Source organism: Choloepus didactylus, chromosome 8 (assembly GCF_015220235.1).
Source record: "Choloepus didactylus isolate mChoDid1 chromosome 8, mChoDid1.pri, whole genome shotgun sequence".
Classification (NCBI taxonomy): domain Eukaryota; kingdom Metazoa; phylum Chordata; class Mammalia; order Pilosa; family Megalonychidae; genus Choloepus; species Choloepus didactylus.
In genome coordinates, this window is record NC_051314.1 from 49,929,400 (window position 1) to 49,947,796 (window position 18,397).

The following is an 18,397-nucleotide window of genomic DNA, read 5'->3' on the forward strand; positions in this document are numbered from 1 at the left end:
GGAGACAGACGTACATCTAATGGAGGCAGAGACCGAGTTATGGATTGCTGGCAAACCATCACCAGACTGCTGCAGACTTCAGAGAAAGCACTGATTCTGCTGACCTTGAGTCTGTACTTCCAGCCTCCCAAATCGTGAGACAACAAATCATTATTTAAGCCAACCGGCCTGTGGTGTTTGTTAGAGCAGCAGTGGAAAACTAAGACAGTTTTGTTAATCAAGTATCTACTACGCCTCCACATTCTACAAGTAGCAGAGGATAAAAAGAAAAGAGCGTAAGTTTCTATATTATATGTATGGGCATGATTTTTCTTTGAAGGAAAGATTGGCAGACCTTGAGGTGCACAGGGAATACACTGATAAAGGATATGGAATTGTGGAAAGACTAGGAGTACATAGTCTGAAGGTGTAAGTCTGACGCTCACTACCTAAATAATTATCGATATGTCACAATCTCTATTAGGAGCCTCCATTTACCCCTCTATAAAATGGGGGTTCAAAGAATTGTAGTAAGGAACCGGCACATTAAGATTCATGGAGGTTGTAATGAATTTGTTACTTTAAATATTTGGAAGAGTAATGTAGTTTCAGGCTTTGTGTTTTCTGAAAACATAAATTATATTAAAAAACAGTAACTTACAGAAACATAGCTGGCATTAATATAGTCTGATCCTGGGACACTGGCATCAGCTATCAGCTTCACTCTGTTATTATTATCTAGGAGAAAAATATATGTAATCAATGATAATTTAATTTTTAAATTGCCATATTGCTTTTTTATTGTAAAAGTAATAAAAAGATGTTCATGGTTTAACATTCCAACATTACAAATGGAAATAAAGTCTAAGTTCCCTCTTATTCCCATTTCCTCTATCCAGTGATATTGATTAATATTCTTCTGTATATTCTCTATATTTCCAGAATTTTCTATACATATTCATAGACAATTAACCCCAAATGGAACTATGCACTCTTTATTCTACAAAGTGCTTTTTTCATGTACCTTTATTTTTCCACATCAGCATAAACAGAGATCTCCAGCTTATTATTTTAAAAAACCATACAGTATTCCATTGTTTGAATATAAAATATTTTTTAAACTTTTAATGATTTAAATTGATCTCAGTATCTTGTATTATGGAATGCTGAATAAACTTCCTTGAACTTTCTGCATATTTGTAGGAATGTATTTGTAGAATACATTCCCAGCAGTAAAATTCCTAAATCACATAATATGTGCATTTCAGATTCTGAAAGATATTGCCAAATTGGCTTCTGATGTCAATGCATATTCTGAGCAAAAGTGTGAGGACAATTCTGTTTCCTCCTAACTTCGTTATCACAAGATATTAAATATTTTAATATATGACTCCTTGATAGATAAAAATGATGTCTTATATTTGTTTTGATTTCCTTAAATATGAGGAAAATTCAGATTCTTTGCTTATGTTTATTGGCTGCCTGTAATACCTTTTATAATAATTACCTTTTCATATTTTCCATTTTTCTATTTTTAAAATATATTTTTATACTGAAGATGAAAGGCTGATATATAGCACTTTGTCATATATATTAAAATTTTCTTCTTTTAGTGTATTTGTATTTTACATCTATTTATCTATCATCTATCTTTTTGCCATACATAAAATTTATATTTTTATTTGACTGAATTTCCCATTATTTTTCATTATGGCTTCTGGATTTTGTGCAGAAAAATTTGTTATTCCAAATTTTGTGCAGAAAAATTTGTTATTCCAATACTATTATTTTTATTATTTATAAATATTTCAGTCTGCTTCATTGAGGATAGACTGTGTTTTAAAAAAGGAGGCATAGATGGATTTTTTTATTGTTTGTTTTTTCCTGGCCATTTGGAGGAACAAACAATCCCAATATTTATTTGAACATTCCATCCCTCCCTTCATAATTCAAAACACCACTTTTATCATAAACTAGATTTCTCTATTTATACGGGTCTATTTCTGGGCTATTTATTCTCTTCTATTAATTTATCTGCCTATTCTTTTTTTAATACCAAAGTTTTAATTACTGAACTTTAGAATAAGATCTGGTAAAATTAGACATCCCTCACCCATTACTTCTCTCATTTAAGTAATAATGTAAAAAATTTTTTTCCTGAGAATTTTATCAAGTAGGTATTATAATTGGAATGTCTGATGTTAATTTTAAATAGATATAGGAAACAATATATCACTTCTTAATTATTCTAAAGTTTTTATTTTTTGTTATTGTTATTTTTATCCACAATGAGGAGGCATTCAATAGTGGAGGAAGGAAAAATAGTGGAGGAAAAAGAGGGGTAAATGGGTTTGAACTTGAATTCCAGATGATCTGCCTATCATATGTATGGCTGTAGGTAAATTGTTCAATTTTTCTGCTCCTAGCTACCTTGACAATAAAATGCAGTTATAATATTTACTTTGTAAAGTCCTCTTGAGGAAAACATATCAAAGCTCACAGTAGGGAATCAATACATAGTAGTGTTTCATGCTCTTAAACTTAAATACATACTATATGTTTAAATGAATGAGCCTTATTGTTAGTATTTACAATTATCTGAACCAATGTGCTTAAATTTAAGGACATGAGTGTATAACCAAAAGTTTTACAAATGATATATGTATGTCCCAGAGATTTGATTTTTGAATGTCTAACTATTTTGAAGACCTGTGGTTAGTCGTGTAACTAATGAAGGGAAGCCTTCTTATTTCTATTCACTTGACACACTTTTTATATCTCTCTGAGTCGACAACAAGTTAAACTTTTCTTTATGTGTTGGAACCCTTCTTGAAGGTCATGGAGTGCTCTGTCAAATAGAGATCTGGAAATCTCCTTCCCAAGCATTTGCTGCTAATTCTAGTATCTTAAAGCTCTGTAAACTAATATCTTCTAGAAATGCACTGTGATATCTGAAATCCTACTGCCCACATTAGTCAGGGGAAACAATGCACTTCACTTAGCTGACTCTGAGTAAAATTCTGGCTCTATTAAAATGAGTTCATTCTCTACAGGAAAAAAAAAAATGTGTTTCTTCAGGTTTATAGGTCTTCTGCAAGCACAAAGGGAGAACATAGTCTAAATATCCTTTTTTTGCTTGTTCCTAATTTGTGTGAGTGTCTGGGGGAGGGGTGTGGGTTGATGTACTCGCCCACAGAGGCAGCTGTAACTTTACAGCTTGGCTTCTAACCCAGGATAGGGAAGTGGGCTCATTATCTCCAGACCGCAGACTCTAAGGGCCTGTAACTTAATCATATTCATTCAGGAAGCTAACAGCTTTTAAAATTAAAAGATCTATTGATTATTAACAATCATAAGAGCTAATATTTATTGAGTTCTTCTCTGTAACAGGCTAAGTGAGTTTCATGATTATTTCATCTAATTGAATCTCATGAGGTAGAGATCAATGAATAACATATCTAGGGTCACCAAGATAATTGGTAGGTAAATAGGATTCCAGCACAAGAAGTCTGATTAGAGCATACATACATGTTCTTAGTCTTTTAGCTATACAGTAGACAGTATTTGTTAAATTTTAAAAATATTAATATAAAATATAATTCTTTGAATATTTAAAATTCTACCTAATAAAATTCTCTCTTATAGGACTTCCAGTTCTTTGAAAGAGTAGTTAAGGGAAAGTTTTTACCTATAAATCCATTAAAGGATTTTGGATGTAAATGTAATATATCATTTAAAAAATTACTGTAACTTCTTCTGCACTGAAATCAAGAAGTAAGCAGAGGACGAAGGACATTATCCATTTGACTCTGGGTGAAAAGATGCATGCAATGCTTGCTCTATTATTCTAGAACATCCTTGATTTACAACACAATTTTATCATTATGCTAACAATTTTTTTGGTTGGTTTTAGCCTGAGATATAGAGAGTTGAGGTAATGATTCTCCTCAGTCTTTTCTTTGTTTCAGGTTGTTTATTTGGTTCCATCAACCACTCTTATTTTCTTCCCATCTTATAATTAATAACCAAGCATTGTCTGACTTTTATTATAATCATTAAGTGAATCCAGGTAATAATGCACTGAGATTTAATAACAAGAGGTTGGAAAGTCGCATTTAAAACAAGTCTTTCTTTCTAAGCTGACATATATATTTTCACCTATTTTAAATTACATGCCCTTTGGTCCTTTATGCCAATAATATGTTAGATATTATTTAGAATTTAGAACATGTTAAAATTATTTATTTTCTATATACTAATATATATGAATTACTTCAACCACATATATAACGAAACATTCCATAGCAACCATCCTTCAATCAGATTATATTATTTCATAGAATACCATTGAATAAGCATGAAATAGACAGTCTAGAAGAAATTTAGGCATAGAAACATATAAAAACAAGAGGATTTCCATAACTCTCTGAAAGGGACAACAGAAGGACATAATGAGAAAGGTCATGGTCTTAAATTCAGAGATGTATTACTAAAACTCCTTATTTCCTATAACAATATCTTATTTGTCAACTTGTTTTTAAAGTAATTTTATTATGATTTGTCTTGTTCCAGAGAGGATTTTAGGTAGTTAAAGATGTTTGTATTTTCATCCTATTATAGTTCTCGGGAATTAACAAGTTCCACTTGTTTACTACTCCCTATATCATGCTTCTCTAAATTTGTTACCATCATTTATCAGTTAACTTCTAGTACTAGAACTTCAGAATTAGGGCCATTTTCTTCCTAGCCATATCCCTTATGATTTTGCTTTCTGTGATTTTATGCTTCTCTAAGTCCATGTCTTTCTAGACAAAATACTTCAGTTTTTAAGAAGTATGGAATTTTCTCCAATGTCTTTTTGAAAAAAGCGTAGAAAATAGAATATATTTAACTTTAAAATTAGGAATATTTAAAAACTCTAGGTTTTTGAAATGGTACTGATAGTGTTGCAGAATAGCAAAATATCAATTTTATTTCACAACATTTAACATTTTGAATCAGAATATAGGCAATTGGAACATCTTCTCAAAAAATGTAATATCAAATATATAGCTATTATTAACAGAGGGATGCCATGTTCTCCCTTTCATGCCACTGCTAATTCTTTCTTTTTATGGCCAAATAATATTCCATGGTGTGTATATCCCACATTTTATTTATCCCATTCGTTGGTTGATGGACATGTGGGTTGCTTTCATCTTTTAGCAATTGTGAATAATGATACTACGAACATCACTGTGCAAATATCTGTTCAAGTCCCTGGTTTTCATTCTTTTGGGTATATACTGAGTAGTGAAATTGCCGGGCCATATGGTATTTCTAAAGTTAGCTTTCTGAGGAACTGCCAAACTGTCTTCCACAATAGCTGCACCATTTTACTTTGCAGCCAGCAATGAATGATGTTTCTATTTTTGCTCATCCTCTCCAACACTCATTCTTTTCTTTTTTTTTTTTTTTTTTTATTTTCCATAGCAGTCATTTCAAGGGGTATGAACTGGTATCTCATTATGGTTTTGATTTGCATTTCCCTGATGGCTAGTGATATTGAACATATTTTCATGTGCTTTCTGGCCATTAGTTTATCTTCTTTGGAAATATGTCTATTCAAGTCTCTGCCCATTTTTTTATTGGGTTGTTTGACTTTTTGTTGTTAAATGGAAGGATTTCTTTATATATTCTGAATAGTAAACCTTTATTGAATATGTGGTTTCCAAATATTTTCTCCCATTGTGTAGGTTGTCATTTTACTTTCAAGATAAAGTGCAGTGCACTTTTTATATTCGATAAGAAAGCATTTCCATGCTCTTAAGGGAAGCTACTGCACAAAGTTTGTATGAATTTTCTCTTTTTATTTGACTACTAAGTCTATAGGAAGATGTTTAAGAGGTTAATTACTTGGGTTAAATTACAAAGTGAAGAAACTATTAGGTCTACAGTTTCTTGCACCTGCATAAGTGAACCTTGTGTGAACAAACTAAAAGCCATATATATTAACTTTAAAAATATGGACAAAACAAAAGAGATACAATTTGAAAGTCCTGCTAGTGAAATATATTGTGATTATATTGATATGCAGTAAAATATATTAAGGAAAAAACAGAAAGCATTAAGATGCATTTTGTGGTCATTTAAAAACACTTCTCAGCCCCAAACCAGAAACAATAAGTGCACATACATGGTTTTATGTTCGGAAACCGGTTTTTTGCTCTATTCCAAGGCAGGTCAGCATCAGTTGAAGAAAGATCCTGAAGAAATTTTGGTAATTCCTATGGAAAAATCATTGCAAAGTTTACATTTATTTTAGAGGTAAATGAGAAACTCCAGTTAGTAAAAGACAATTCTTTATTTTAAACCTCTTATTTTTAAGTCAAAAACATTTCTCAAAACTGTGGAAAGAAGTTCAAATTAACAGTAATGAGCTTACATGAACTTTCACCTTAAATATCCTGAATAAAGTTAGTCAATTGGGCTACTACTCTCTCTGAGATAATTTCTTTGCACTTCTAGAAGTCCTAAGATGTGGCAGCCATGTTAGTGACCCTTTTCCACACCTTATTTAGGCACACAGTGACTATTATTTAATATTTTAATGTCTACTTAGTAGGAGGAAGGGAGCTCAGTGATTTATTTTTTGTTTTTTCTCCTCAGGCAGAGTGATTTCATGCCTATTAATTGGTACAACATTGGTCAGTTTGAGAAGATGTCAAAGGTCAATTCCTGTTCTCAGTATGCATTGCTAATTGACAGTGGAATGCAAAGGTGCTATTAAGAATTATCAGACATGGATGAAGTCTCCAGAAGGGCTATTATTGACATTTTGGTCAAAAATGATGATACTGTCTTATCTATCTATCTTGCCATTTGTAACGTAAGTATCGTTAAGAAAGCTGGTGCAAGAAAATGTGTTCATTGTTTAGTCCAGCTAAATTTCCATTTGCATTTATGAAATCTAAATTTAGGAAATTTATAGTTTTCCATTTTAGAAATGTATCAACTTGCAAAATTCTTTTAAAAAGTGTTAAAAACATGCATGTTAAAAAAATCTTTTTTCAACATCATTATAAACTATTTCTTTTAATTGAATACTTCTCCCTTCCTTCTTATTTTTTTTTTCAAAAAGAAAATCCGGACAGTCATTTGAATGTGGTTGTGTGTTAGAAGTGAGGAGGGATGGTGTAAACATCTGAATTCTAGTGTGTTGGCACCAAAGACTTAGAAAAAATCATTTTATACCAAGTGAGGAATTCTAGAACAGCTTTCTTGTGTCAAGTTTTTGGGTGTATAAGCCAGCATATCTGTGGGAAAAAAAGATAGATGGGAGGTGAAGAGTAAGATAAGTTGGAAATTGACTAAAATGTGGTATTTACATTTTGTAACTATTTTACATAAAATTTCCATTTATATATTTAAATGATGCTGACCTTGATAATCAATATCCAGTTATCAGATTAATTGTTTGGATAGTATATTACACTATCAATATTAATACACTGTTAATAATAATAAGGGGCCGCCACCTTACTATTAGGGCACACTGGGCCTCAACGATCCTCCCTTTTTAGCCTTTTTTTCCTACTGTTTCCTCTCCTTTCAATGGGATTACAGGTGAGTTGGACTATTTTGCATCCTAATTCTTTTGTAGCCATTCCCTCTCTGTGGAATACCTTTTCTCCCTTTTCTACATGTTGGACTTCTGCTTATCTTCAATAAAGTTCATCTCAAAATCACCTCTTTTTTTAAAAAAAAGGAAGTCTCTTCTGACTGCAATGCACAACAGACTTGACCCTCATTTCTTTATCTTTATCTCCACCATGGTCATGATACAGTTGGTTTGGGATTTTTAAATATATGTATATAGTTATCATAATATGAGCTTCTTTATGGTGGGAATTGTGATCATAACAGATAATAATTAAACACAGATTACTTTGTGCCGTCCACTGTTCTAAGTATTGTACATATTCCATCATTTTAGTAGTTACAACTCAATAAGGTAGATTCTTTCATTTTACAAATGAGGACACTGAGATACAGAGAGTTTAAGAAATTTGCCCAAGGTTCACCTAGCTAAGAAGTGGTGGGAATATGTATATATGTATGTGTCTCTCTATTTGTATCTATCTGTCATCTATCTATGCCTATGACATAGTAGAAGCTTATAAATATTTAAGGCATAAATGAATATGACCTAAATTACAGGATTATCAAATATATGCATCAAATATGCATTTGTTTTTTAAAATACATATTTTGCTTTAAATACTTAATAAAGAATTAGGGTTAAAATCTATTTAAAAAAACAAGTTTTAAAACCATGATCTCCAAAATGTTAAACTAGAAGCCTTCTCAATATAATATGTAATATGTGAAAATGTTATTGCTAATAAAACTTTTTATCTACTCAGTCATACATAATGTAATTGTATTCACTCCTATTCTAGTGAAGATACACTTTTGCTCCTGAAAATTTTGAGTTCTCACTGTATAAATGCTAAGAAGAATTTTATGGTACCAATTGATTTTGTTTGTACAGACCAATATTACTTAAGTAGCATAACCAAAAAGCTGTAGGAAATATCATTAATCTTCTCACATTTTTTGTTATTATTCCCCTAGAGACTGAAATACTATCATCTTGAATTATTTAAGGCAATAGCTTGATTCTTTTTTCATAAGTTCACATACCAAGAATTTTGTGAAAAAATACAAAATAGAAATAAAGTTTTTGGTGTCATTTAGAAATCTATTTTATTTCTAAATATAAAATAATCATCTAATTAGGAAAGATGCTTGTAAGTCTTATAACAGCTTGCAGATCTGATATGACCTAAATTATAGGATTATCAAATATATGCATAAAAAATGCATTTGTTTTTTAAAATACATATTTTGCTTTTAAATACTTAAAAGCTTTTATTCTTGCTGGTCTTTGCTGAGAGATAATTGTTTCCAACAGGAATTAATTGTCTCAGTCCTCACTGCATCTTTTGAGGATGTCTGCGGTACTTCCAAGTTTTAAAATAATTTCAGTTCTGTTTTAAAATAATTTCAATTTTATAGCTATATAAAATGCTAAACCTAATATAATTAGTCTTAGCTTTGAAACAGTTTAAAGTACCAATTCTTAATTTTTATATGTAATTTTTTATAATGTAATATAGCATGGATTCCACAGCAACTTAAAAATAGGACTTGTATGGTATGGCCATTATTTATCTGTTGTTTTTTTTTTTAATTTTTGCCTTTTTTTTTTTTTACTTTTTGTCAGTCCTAGAAATAACACCATTTTTACAGTTTCTGGAATATTCAGTTCTGTTCTCAGGTTCAAATATACCACTAATTTAAACCAAGCAGGCAAATATAAAACAGAATCATTTACTGCCCAACTGTAAAATAATTGTTTAAATATAAAACCACATTTACAATACGATCTAAACCTCATATACGAGCAAAACCTAATAAGTGTAGCTTTCCAAATTTGCCCCTACATCTGGATGAAGATGAGAAGAAAACGAGGGCAGGTTGCATGGCAGGGGGGGTCTGAAGAAGAGCACCTTTCCCTGACACACAGGTGAATAATTCTGATCAGGTTGCACCAGAGGCTGCCTGGTGTAGCATTACTACCCAAACAATCAACCTGGTAATTGGGTATTGATTATCAAGGCCAGAGTTCTTCATGGCCTTGCACGCTTAAAATGGACATGAAATGTGACACATGAAACGGCTGGAGGTCTTGCTATGTTGTGACAACTGCTAGTAACATACCGAAAATTCTTCTTGAAACTTTTGATTATTGTTTGTGCAAAGCTCTTCAACATGTTGCAGGAAGGATTTCTTGGTTATTGGCCTCCAAATAAAGAAAGATATAAAATGGAGTCATGTTAGATGGTTTTCTTTCACTTTAGCATGCACACTGGCTTGATAGAAAGTTAAAGAACCTAATGGGCATTTAAAAAGCCATAGCAACACAGTCCTTTTGGGTCACTCTGTCATATTTACAAAGTTGACTTTCCCCCTTAAATTCATTTTCTGTGTTTTCGTGATACAAACGTTTCTTTCCATTTTTAAGTGACTTTAAATGAACAACATTTTAATGGAGAAAGCCTTTCAAGCAAATGTAAGGGCATAAAGTTATCATTGAATCCTAAAGCATACAATACCTCTTTGTCATACAGAAAACATTTTACACATTAGAAGGTTTTAGAAGACATAAAATATTGCAGTGATCTCATTCTCATAATGACATGCTTTTTAAACCCCAAGGAGTTTAAATATCCCCGTATTACTTCCCAAGCTAAAATACAGACATGCATACTTCACTCCAGAGAGAGAGAAAGCATTTCTCCAGTTACCATGCAATTAGTCATGCTTTTATGATTTATATCCAGCTTGGAGGTTTTTCTAACAAACATACAAAAAAAGTTGAGTCAGTGAATCTAAAGTCGATATTCAAAAAGAAGAAAAGATATTTAACAAACTTACTTGATGGATTTTCTATAACTAAGTAACCTGCAACAGAGATTGTGTTAAATGCATTGTGAGTTGAAGGGTACAGCTCATTCTGAAAGAATTCTAGATTAAAATCAGAAAAATATAATAAATCAGTAATGTTTAATGTACTATGCCTTTAACTGTTATGTGATCTTTATTTTAAATTCTGTATCATTATTGTATTATATGACTTAGATTCAAATATGCCCAAATAATAATTTATCTTCTCTCTCAAGCTACTCTTTTATTTTATTAGGCATTTGTAGCACTACATTAGTAACAGGAATTACATATTAAAACATTTAATGGAATTTAGTGGTCTAAAAGAGTTAATATGGATTTAAAAATATATATTTTCATTATCCACAAAGAGTGCAGAACCAGGGAGAATGGATTTTTGAAAAATGCCATCATATTGCTTAACTCTTGTTTCATGAGTGGGTTTGGATGTATATACAACCACAAAAAAATCACAAACATTTCAGTTACTTTATACATCTCTTTTGTGACAGTTCATTGGTCAAATTACTTAGAATCTGAAAAAACTAAAATATTTTTTAACAACTAAAAAGACTATGCAGCACACGCAAATATAGAGATGGACGCCTCTTTAATAACATGTTTGTCATGCAAAACAAATTAAGCACTGCAAAAAAACACAAAAGGCACAAAGTACAATGAAATAAAATGAGTACAGAACTTTTTCAAAGTTTTCAATTTTAAACATTATTAGAGATGATTTTACTATATTCCTTAAGTGAAGAATACCTATAAGAGGATACGTTTTTTGAAGTGAAGGATGAATGAAAGAAAATAAATTAGACTGGAAAACCTGGCATAATGTATATTACAAAAATGGAAAAGGTGTGTTCAATGAAGAAAACATGAAGCAAGAAGAAATATATTACAATATAAGAATTGGTGAAAGTATGGGGGTGCTGGAACAGGCATATAAAACAGGATGATAGAGTCCCCAGTTAAATTGTGGGTGTCTCCAAGCAGAAAGAGATATTTTCTAGCTTCTCAGGATATAACTTGGCAGAACATCCCTAAAATGGCACTGTAGTGATAAAGGAGTAATGGCTGAGCAAAGAGTCTTGTTGGATAAACTTTTGGGCTGCCCACAAAATCTTGAGTGATCTAAGGAGGCAACAGAGAATTCCTGACTCTGACAAGATGACTGTAAAGATGACTGATTAAGTTATTGAATCAGAAGAATCCTTGATTTGGGAACAGGAAAAGAGAATGCCTGGAAATTGGAGACCTTGGAAGTACCGCAGTCATCCTCAAAAGATGTGGTGAGGACTGAGGCAATTAATTCCTGTTGGACACAATTATCTCTCAGCAAAGATCAGCAAGAATAAAAGACAACCATGCATTAGATCCACACTATCCAGCCCCCCCTTAGATACCCAGTGCCCCAGGGCTCCTATGCAATGATGTTCCTCAGGAAAAGGAAAGGAAAACAGGTTGCGTGGTCAAATTCTAGTGAACTAAGTTGAAGGTAGAAATGACTCAGTTACCTGAGTTAGCAAGATCAATTTCCCTGTTACCACATGGAAATGGAAATTCTTGAGCTATGCGGAGATCACTTTTATAGCAACAGGGAACATTATTCAGTTTGTCATTGATGAAATTCCAGCACGCTATATCTGATTTAGTGACAGACTATGATTTAGTGACATGACTCACCTATTTAAGGACAGTCACACTGCCTTCTATAGGGGAGAGAATCTTTCTTTTCCCAGAGGACAGGATTATTTGTGGCTATACTGGAAAATATTATTACTGGAATATCTATAATCTAAAATGGATGCCAGTTTCTGGGCAGCCAACAATAACTCATTTGAAGAATCATCATACTTTTGTGAAATAGTCAAGAGACATCAAATATGAATAATCATATTGAAATATAAATGAATAATATATAACATTATTATTTATATTCTTGCTCTTCTTTCATTAATGATCTCTCCTTTACTTAGAAATGATAATTGAATAAAATATATATTTTAAAGTCTTTTTTCATAGAAAAACTCTACAGAAATTTGCTTTTATTTTACTGTTGTTTATTGAAAATTTTGCATTTCAAAGCTCTCTCTAAAGTTACTAATTTTAAGCTATAACTGGTTAGTTATTGGGTTTGGGTGGACATTTGTGAATTCTTACCTTATAAGATTTCCTTATTGACTTCAACATCTGCTCCAACAAGTACTGGCTACATCACCCTGAGTAAGCTACTTAATCTTTCTGTGACTCAGTTTCCTAATTTGTAAATCAAGGCCATATATGTCAAGGGCTTAAAAAAGTTCCTGGCTTTATTTAGGCAATATGTAAATTTTAGTTACTATCATTACTATTTTAATTTGATTTCTAGTTTATTTTGTACTACTCCAGTTCTTCCTACCCATAGTGTTCTAAAATTGATCCTGATATAGAGAAGGAATTATTTTTGTTTCAAAATACACATTCTATCTTAATTTTATGCAATAGTGGGAAAACTACATTGTGCTAAGTTAAATAGCATGATTTCCTATTTTGTTGTTCCTAATCAGAGTCCTTGCATAGAGTGGTCACAAATGTCTAGAATCCAGGATCCCAAACAAATCTCTTAAATAATGACCTTAATAATTCAGTTTTCATATAATCATATGAAAAAATTTCTTCTCATGCTCGCATTTCTGACATCATTTCTTGAATCTCCCCTTCACATACCCTGTTTCTGCTTTAGATATTCTTTTAGTGTCCCTCCCTCTCAGTTTTGTAACATTCTAGGTGTTTTCCCCATGACTACACTCTATTGATTCTGTAATATTTGCCTCGTATGTTAACTCCTTCATGGACCTTACCCCATCCTATTACAAATAAAAGAATTTATTCCTTCTGTGAAATCACATTTCTAAGGACAAATCACTTTCTACCTTGTATTATGGTTATTTTTGCACATAAATTAAGGATGCATGCATTTAGAGTAAAGTATTTGAAGACAGGGGCAGGGCCACCCTTGGCTTATCCCAAATCCCTCATAACCTCATTCATAGTAAACATTGTTGATGAATTGAAACTCAAATACAAGTAAGCTAAATATAAGTGCTCTGGCTGTTATGAGAAAATATCCAAATGTAATTGATTTTTTCCCACTAACCTATTAAGCATTTTCCCACTAACCTACTAATAATTCTCAGAAGGTCCCAACTCAAAGCTTTTAGATAAATATGATCAGTAGATTCATTAATAAAAAGTATATGATTCAAAAGAGATGCCATATTAAATCACCTAACCTTAGAAGTTAACAGGTGCTAGACACTTTATGTTAGGAAATTTGATAGAACAATAAAATCACTCTTGACTACAGAAGTGATTTAAAAAAAAAACAAAAAACAAAAAACAAAAAACCAGGCCTCAATCTAAAAAAAAAAAAAAAAAAAAAAAAAGAAGTGGGATTGGTTTTAGCTTTGTTTACCTAAACCTGACCACTTCATATAATCTGTTGTTCAAAATTTGTGTTTATATAATGTAAGAAACAAGGCTTCAAATAGTCTATGTGTAATTGTTCAGTCTATGTTTATAGCACAATTACATGTGAACTGAAATTGTGAAATACTTATCTGAATGTCTCCAGTTAAGAAGACACTTTGGCATCAATTACCTGGCTATCTCAAATAAAAGTTAGATTTTGTTGTTGTCTGTTCTATCCGTTTCATTGTTTTGATTCTTAGCCTCATGTTCTATTGGTGTATCTATCCCTTCGGTATTGGTCATGTTCTAAACTATTTTTTTCTTGAGGTTTTAAAGTTTTATTTTTTAAAAAATAGGGAAAACATTAATATGGACAATTTATACAAAGAATTAGAAAAGAAGGCAAGTCATCCTCTGAGGAAAATGCATTGAATTATCGGTAATGAGGTAATAAAATTCCTTGTAGGAAAACTATTTGGTTAACTAGGTATAAATAAGCCTCAAAGAAATTAATGTGCATGAAAATCAATAATACTATTTCAGAAGGATAACTATTTTCAAATAGATATCTGATCTGGGGAGACACAACACAAAGTCAAATAGCAAACTTCTTTTTAATAACATTTTAAAAAAACTGTTTTTAAAAAAGGTTAAATGGAGAACATTCATAACTGGTATGGCATTTTTATTTAATTTATTTATAATAGTGAATGTTACTGTCAAATTATATTCAGATTGTCAGTTTATAAATCAAAATAGGAACTGTGCAGATTTCAATAAGATGACAGACCACTTTCTAATATAAAGGGCTATAACACTTTTTATTGCATCCATTTTAGCTGCTTTAAATTCGATGTCCTTTTGTTGAAAAGGGTATTACTTCATGTCTGGGCTCATTTTTTTAAAGTCTATCAAAAACTTAAAATTCTACTCAGATTACTCTTGATAGATCCAGAGAGGAACCATTTATTTATGTTGGCAGTGGTGATTGAAGACCGTATTGTCACAGAGACTCAGCTTTCCCTCAAGGTCAATTAGTTGAAATCTATAGGGAACTAAAATATAGTCCAAATAAAGAGCCATGGATGATAGCCTATAGATGAACGGCTTAAAACAGCATTACTAGTGGTATAGGACAAATTGAGAAACTTTATTTTTTCTACATAAACAATTAAGACTAAAAAAAAAAGAACTTCAAATTTTGTTGCCTCGATATATAATTATGTATTTGTTCACCATACTACGTATTTGCTATCCAAATAACAAATTTGTGAAAAATCTATCTCCCTGTCTTTCCAAATTTTATGAAATATTGAATGTGAGTTTTTGGTTTATATATTTCATAAAGTCACTAATTATTCAGAATTTTACATCTATTTCTACAATGACATCCTATTATCCAAAGCACCCACAGTAATGCTCTTAACGGTCTCTTACCGTTTGCTCTCTCCTCTTGAGATTGTTTTTGCTCTAGGCTTAACAAAAATATCCTTTCAGATACTTCATTCTTTTACCACATCACCAATAATTTTTCTGTTGTCCTCAATATAAACATTATCCTAGACTATGTCTGGTACTATACATATGTCTCTAAAACTTTATTTTATAAGGAAAACATACCACCTGAATAAGTGAGTAAAGTCACACTTTTCTTACTTAATTAGGAAAAAAAATCAATTAGTAAGTGATATCTAAGTAAGTTCTCAGTATGTCTCCTTGTGCTTGTCAAGGACAAATTTGGTTAGGAGGAGAGCTAGCTATTTGAAAGGCATATCTTTAGAGGCAATGTCCTTTTCTTTTTTTTCCATTTTCATCACAGTATTTCCAGTGCCTTCAACAGTGCCCAGCTCTTGGTAGGTGCCCACTTGGTATATGTCTATTGATGTCCTCAAACAAGGTGAAATGGCTTTTTAGATAGGGATAGAAAAGCATCATTCTTGCTGTTGTCAAAGAGCTGAGGTAAGATTCCCAGTATAGGAGAGTCAAATTTTCCATATTACTAAGCTTCTCCAAATTGCCACATTTGACAACAAATTCCTGACAAAGGTTTTATTTCATCAATCATTGATTCTTTAACTTTTTTAACTATGGACATAAGCTTAGCTACCTTAGGGGTAACAGGGTAGAAGCAGTAGATACAGAGAATGAATGAGGTGGACACAAAAGTTCTCACTGAGGACTTGATGAAGAGAAGACGGAAGATCTAACACCATCTAAAATAACTGCTTTCAGCCTGAACTCAGAGAGGGTGGCAGGCAACCACTGGAGTTTCTCTGTTAGGGGCTAGAAGACAACCTCAGAAAACTAGAATTAGAAGACCACATCTACTTTAACAGGTAGAATTTATGTAGAGGTGCTCTATAACATTTCTGATTACCCCAAACTATTAAGTTTAGCTCTTTCAAGGTAAGGTTTCTGAGTGGACATTGCTCAGTGATTTTAGGAGAGCAAATTTGGTGATGGGGGCAGACAGTGAGGGTTCTAGAAAAATGGAGGCAATTTTCCCTGAGGTTCTAATGGCATAAAGCAAAGAAATTAATACTGTTTTATGATGAAGAAGAAGTATATTCAGACAAGTTGTTCAACTAGACCACTTGTGAGTCTAATGCTGAGAGGTCAGCTTTGAGTGCTGGTTGGAAATGGATATTTCATGTGTGATATGACAGCTTAAATCTTTAGCTCAACAGCATCTTACTTTGACAACTGTTTGAATCTGATTGAGAGAGTCCTTGGAGGAAAATTTATTTTCATAAAACTATTTTAATTCAATCACGAGGAATCTCGGCAATAAAGTAATCTGAAGTAAAACAAGGTTATCTATGATTCTAAAATGCTAAATGTGTTTAGAGTAGAAATATCCCTGGCTTTTCCTGTTGTAATTATGCTGAGGACTACACATAGTCAAACGAAAGGCCAGGAGTCTTGGCCCCATCGAGTACTGTGACTCATGAAGACTTATTCCTCTTTAGTAGATTTGGGATTTCTGAAATCAAACACATCTTCATTCTCTCTGCCTCCATTCATATTCTTTGCATGAATTAACTATCTCATGTCCATTCAATCAACTGCTGGTTGAACCAGGATACAAATGGCATTTCTGAGCATGAGGCAAGCACCTGGAAGAATGCACAGTTGGCCACCAATGGTCAGGGCAGAAGTAAAGGTCCCATGACATGTGCCATTCTGTGCATGCAGCAGCAAGTCAGGGACCAGGAACCGGTATCATTTCTGACCCTAGAGATTACAACCCACAGTAGCTGAAATAAGTTTGTATGAAATGTTAAACCCAGACTCTCCCTATCAGATGAAGAACTCAGCTCTTGTTTCATGGTAATAGTAGAACAATAAGGATGTGAAAAAACCTGGATGAAAACTTATTGTACTATCAAAGCTAACACAACATGACCCAACAGTAATTGTTAGACATGCACATTATGAGTCAATGTGCATTCTGGTAAGATTAATTTTACCATATCAATAGCATGCAGTGTTATAGAAGACACACTGTAAGTAGAAAGCGCAGCTTTTTTTTTTTTTTTGGCTTTGGATAAAATAGCATATTAAACAAAAAGATGCTAAATAATCACATTTTTAAATATATAGCACACCATCTGACAAGACTAAAATAATCACAGCAGAGCTCTGCATCACCACAGTAACTTACTGGATGACAAATATCTCCTTGCGTCTAAAGAAAAATGAAGAGTATCTGGAAATAAAGATTCATTATTTAGTATACAAATACACTGCATTATTTTTGATTTGCCACTATAAGAACATCAGCATTAAATATTTTAAACTTCATTCTACTTGCAGGCCATTTCTTGTACTCTGAATTTACATATTGTTGTCATTGCTTGCAAAGATAGTTTAAGTTTAGGACAGAAGTAAAACTAATGACCAGAATTTGGCAAAGAATTGATTACAATTAAAATGCAAACTATTTTATGTAGGGTTTAAATATCAGATTATGTATTTGTATTGGAGCCATAATAAGAATTGAATTGCTAAAGGTTTTCTAGTTTCCAGAGGCTTGAATCTGCACTAAAATGTTGTCACTTGTCACTTCTTTTCCCCACATGGCTAGAGAATAAATACACCAAAAGAAGCAGTTATTTCTTTAGAATCATTTTTTGCATAGAAAGTTCTTTGCTGGAGAAGGATACCATGGGTTCTTAACTGTTTAATAGGATTTTCATTGATCTCATGCTTCAGAGTTAAATGTTCATGGATGCAAGCGCGCACACACACAGACACACACACACACACACACACACACACACAGCAGGTGTATCTCAATATCTCAGAAGCAAAGAGACCTGGGTTAGCTGCATGAACTTGGACAATTACTTAACTTCTCTAACCCTCACATTTTCCATCTGTAAACCGGGGAAAAGAGTACCTACCTCAAAGGGCTGAAAGAGTTAAATGAGATCTTATAGACAGAATTTAGTACACAGTGATTGTT

The 18,397-nt window shown here is 32.3% G+C and overlaps 1 protein-coding gene across 3 annotated transcripts in view; it reads right to left on the minus strand.

Annotated features, from left to right (window-relative positions):
* Window positions 1–18,397, minus strand: part of PTPRQ (protein tyrosine phosphatase receptor type Q) — a 217,499-nt gene that overhangs the window by 21,969 nt on the left and 177,133 nt on the right. For 2 of the 3 annotated variants that reach the window (XM_037845990.1, XM_037845989.1), the window contains exons 34-38: window positions 17,594–17,638; window positions 10,462–10,488; window positions 9,745–9,826; window positions 6,155–6,245; window positions 641–717 (exon numbers count right to left, since the gene is read on the minus strand). In XM_037845990.1, the coding sequence (XP_037701918.1) occupies window positions 641–717; window positions 6,155–6,245; window positions 9,745–9,826; window positions 10,462–10,488; window positions 17,594–17,638 (322 nt within the window). The remainder of the gene's footprint in view (window positions 1–640; window positions 718–6,154; window positions 6,246–9,744; window positions 9,827–10,461; window positions 10,489–17,593; window positions 17,639–18,397) is intronic. The other variant, XM_037845991.1, reaches the window with a different exon arrangement.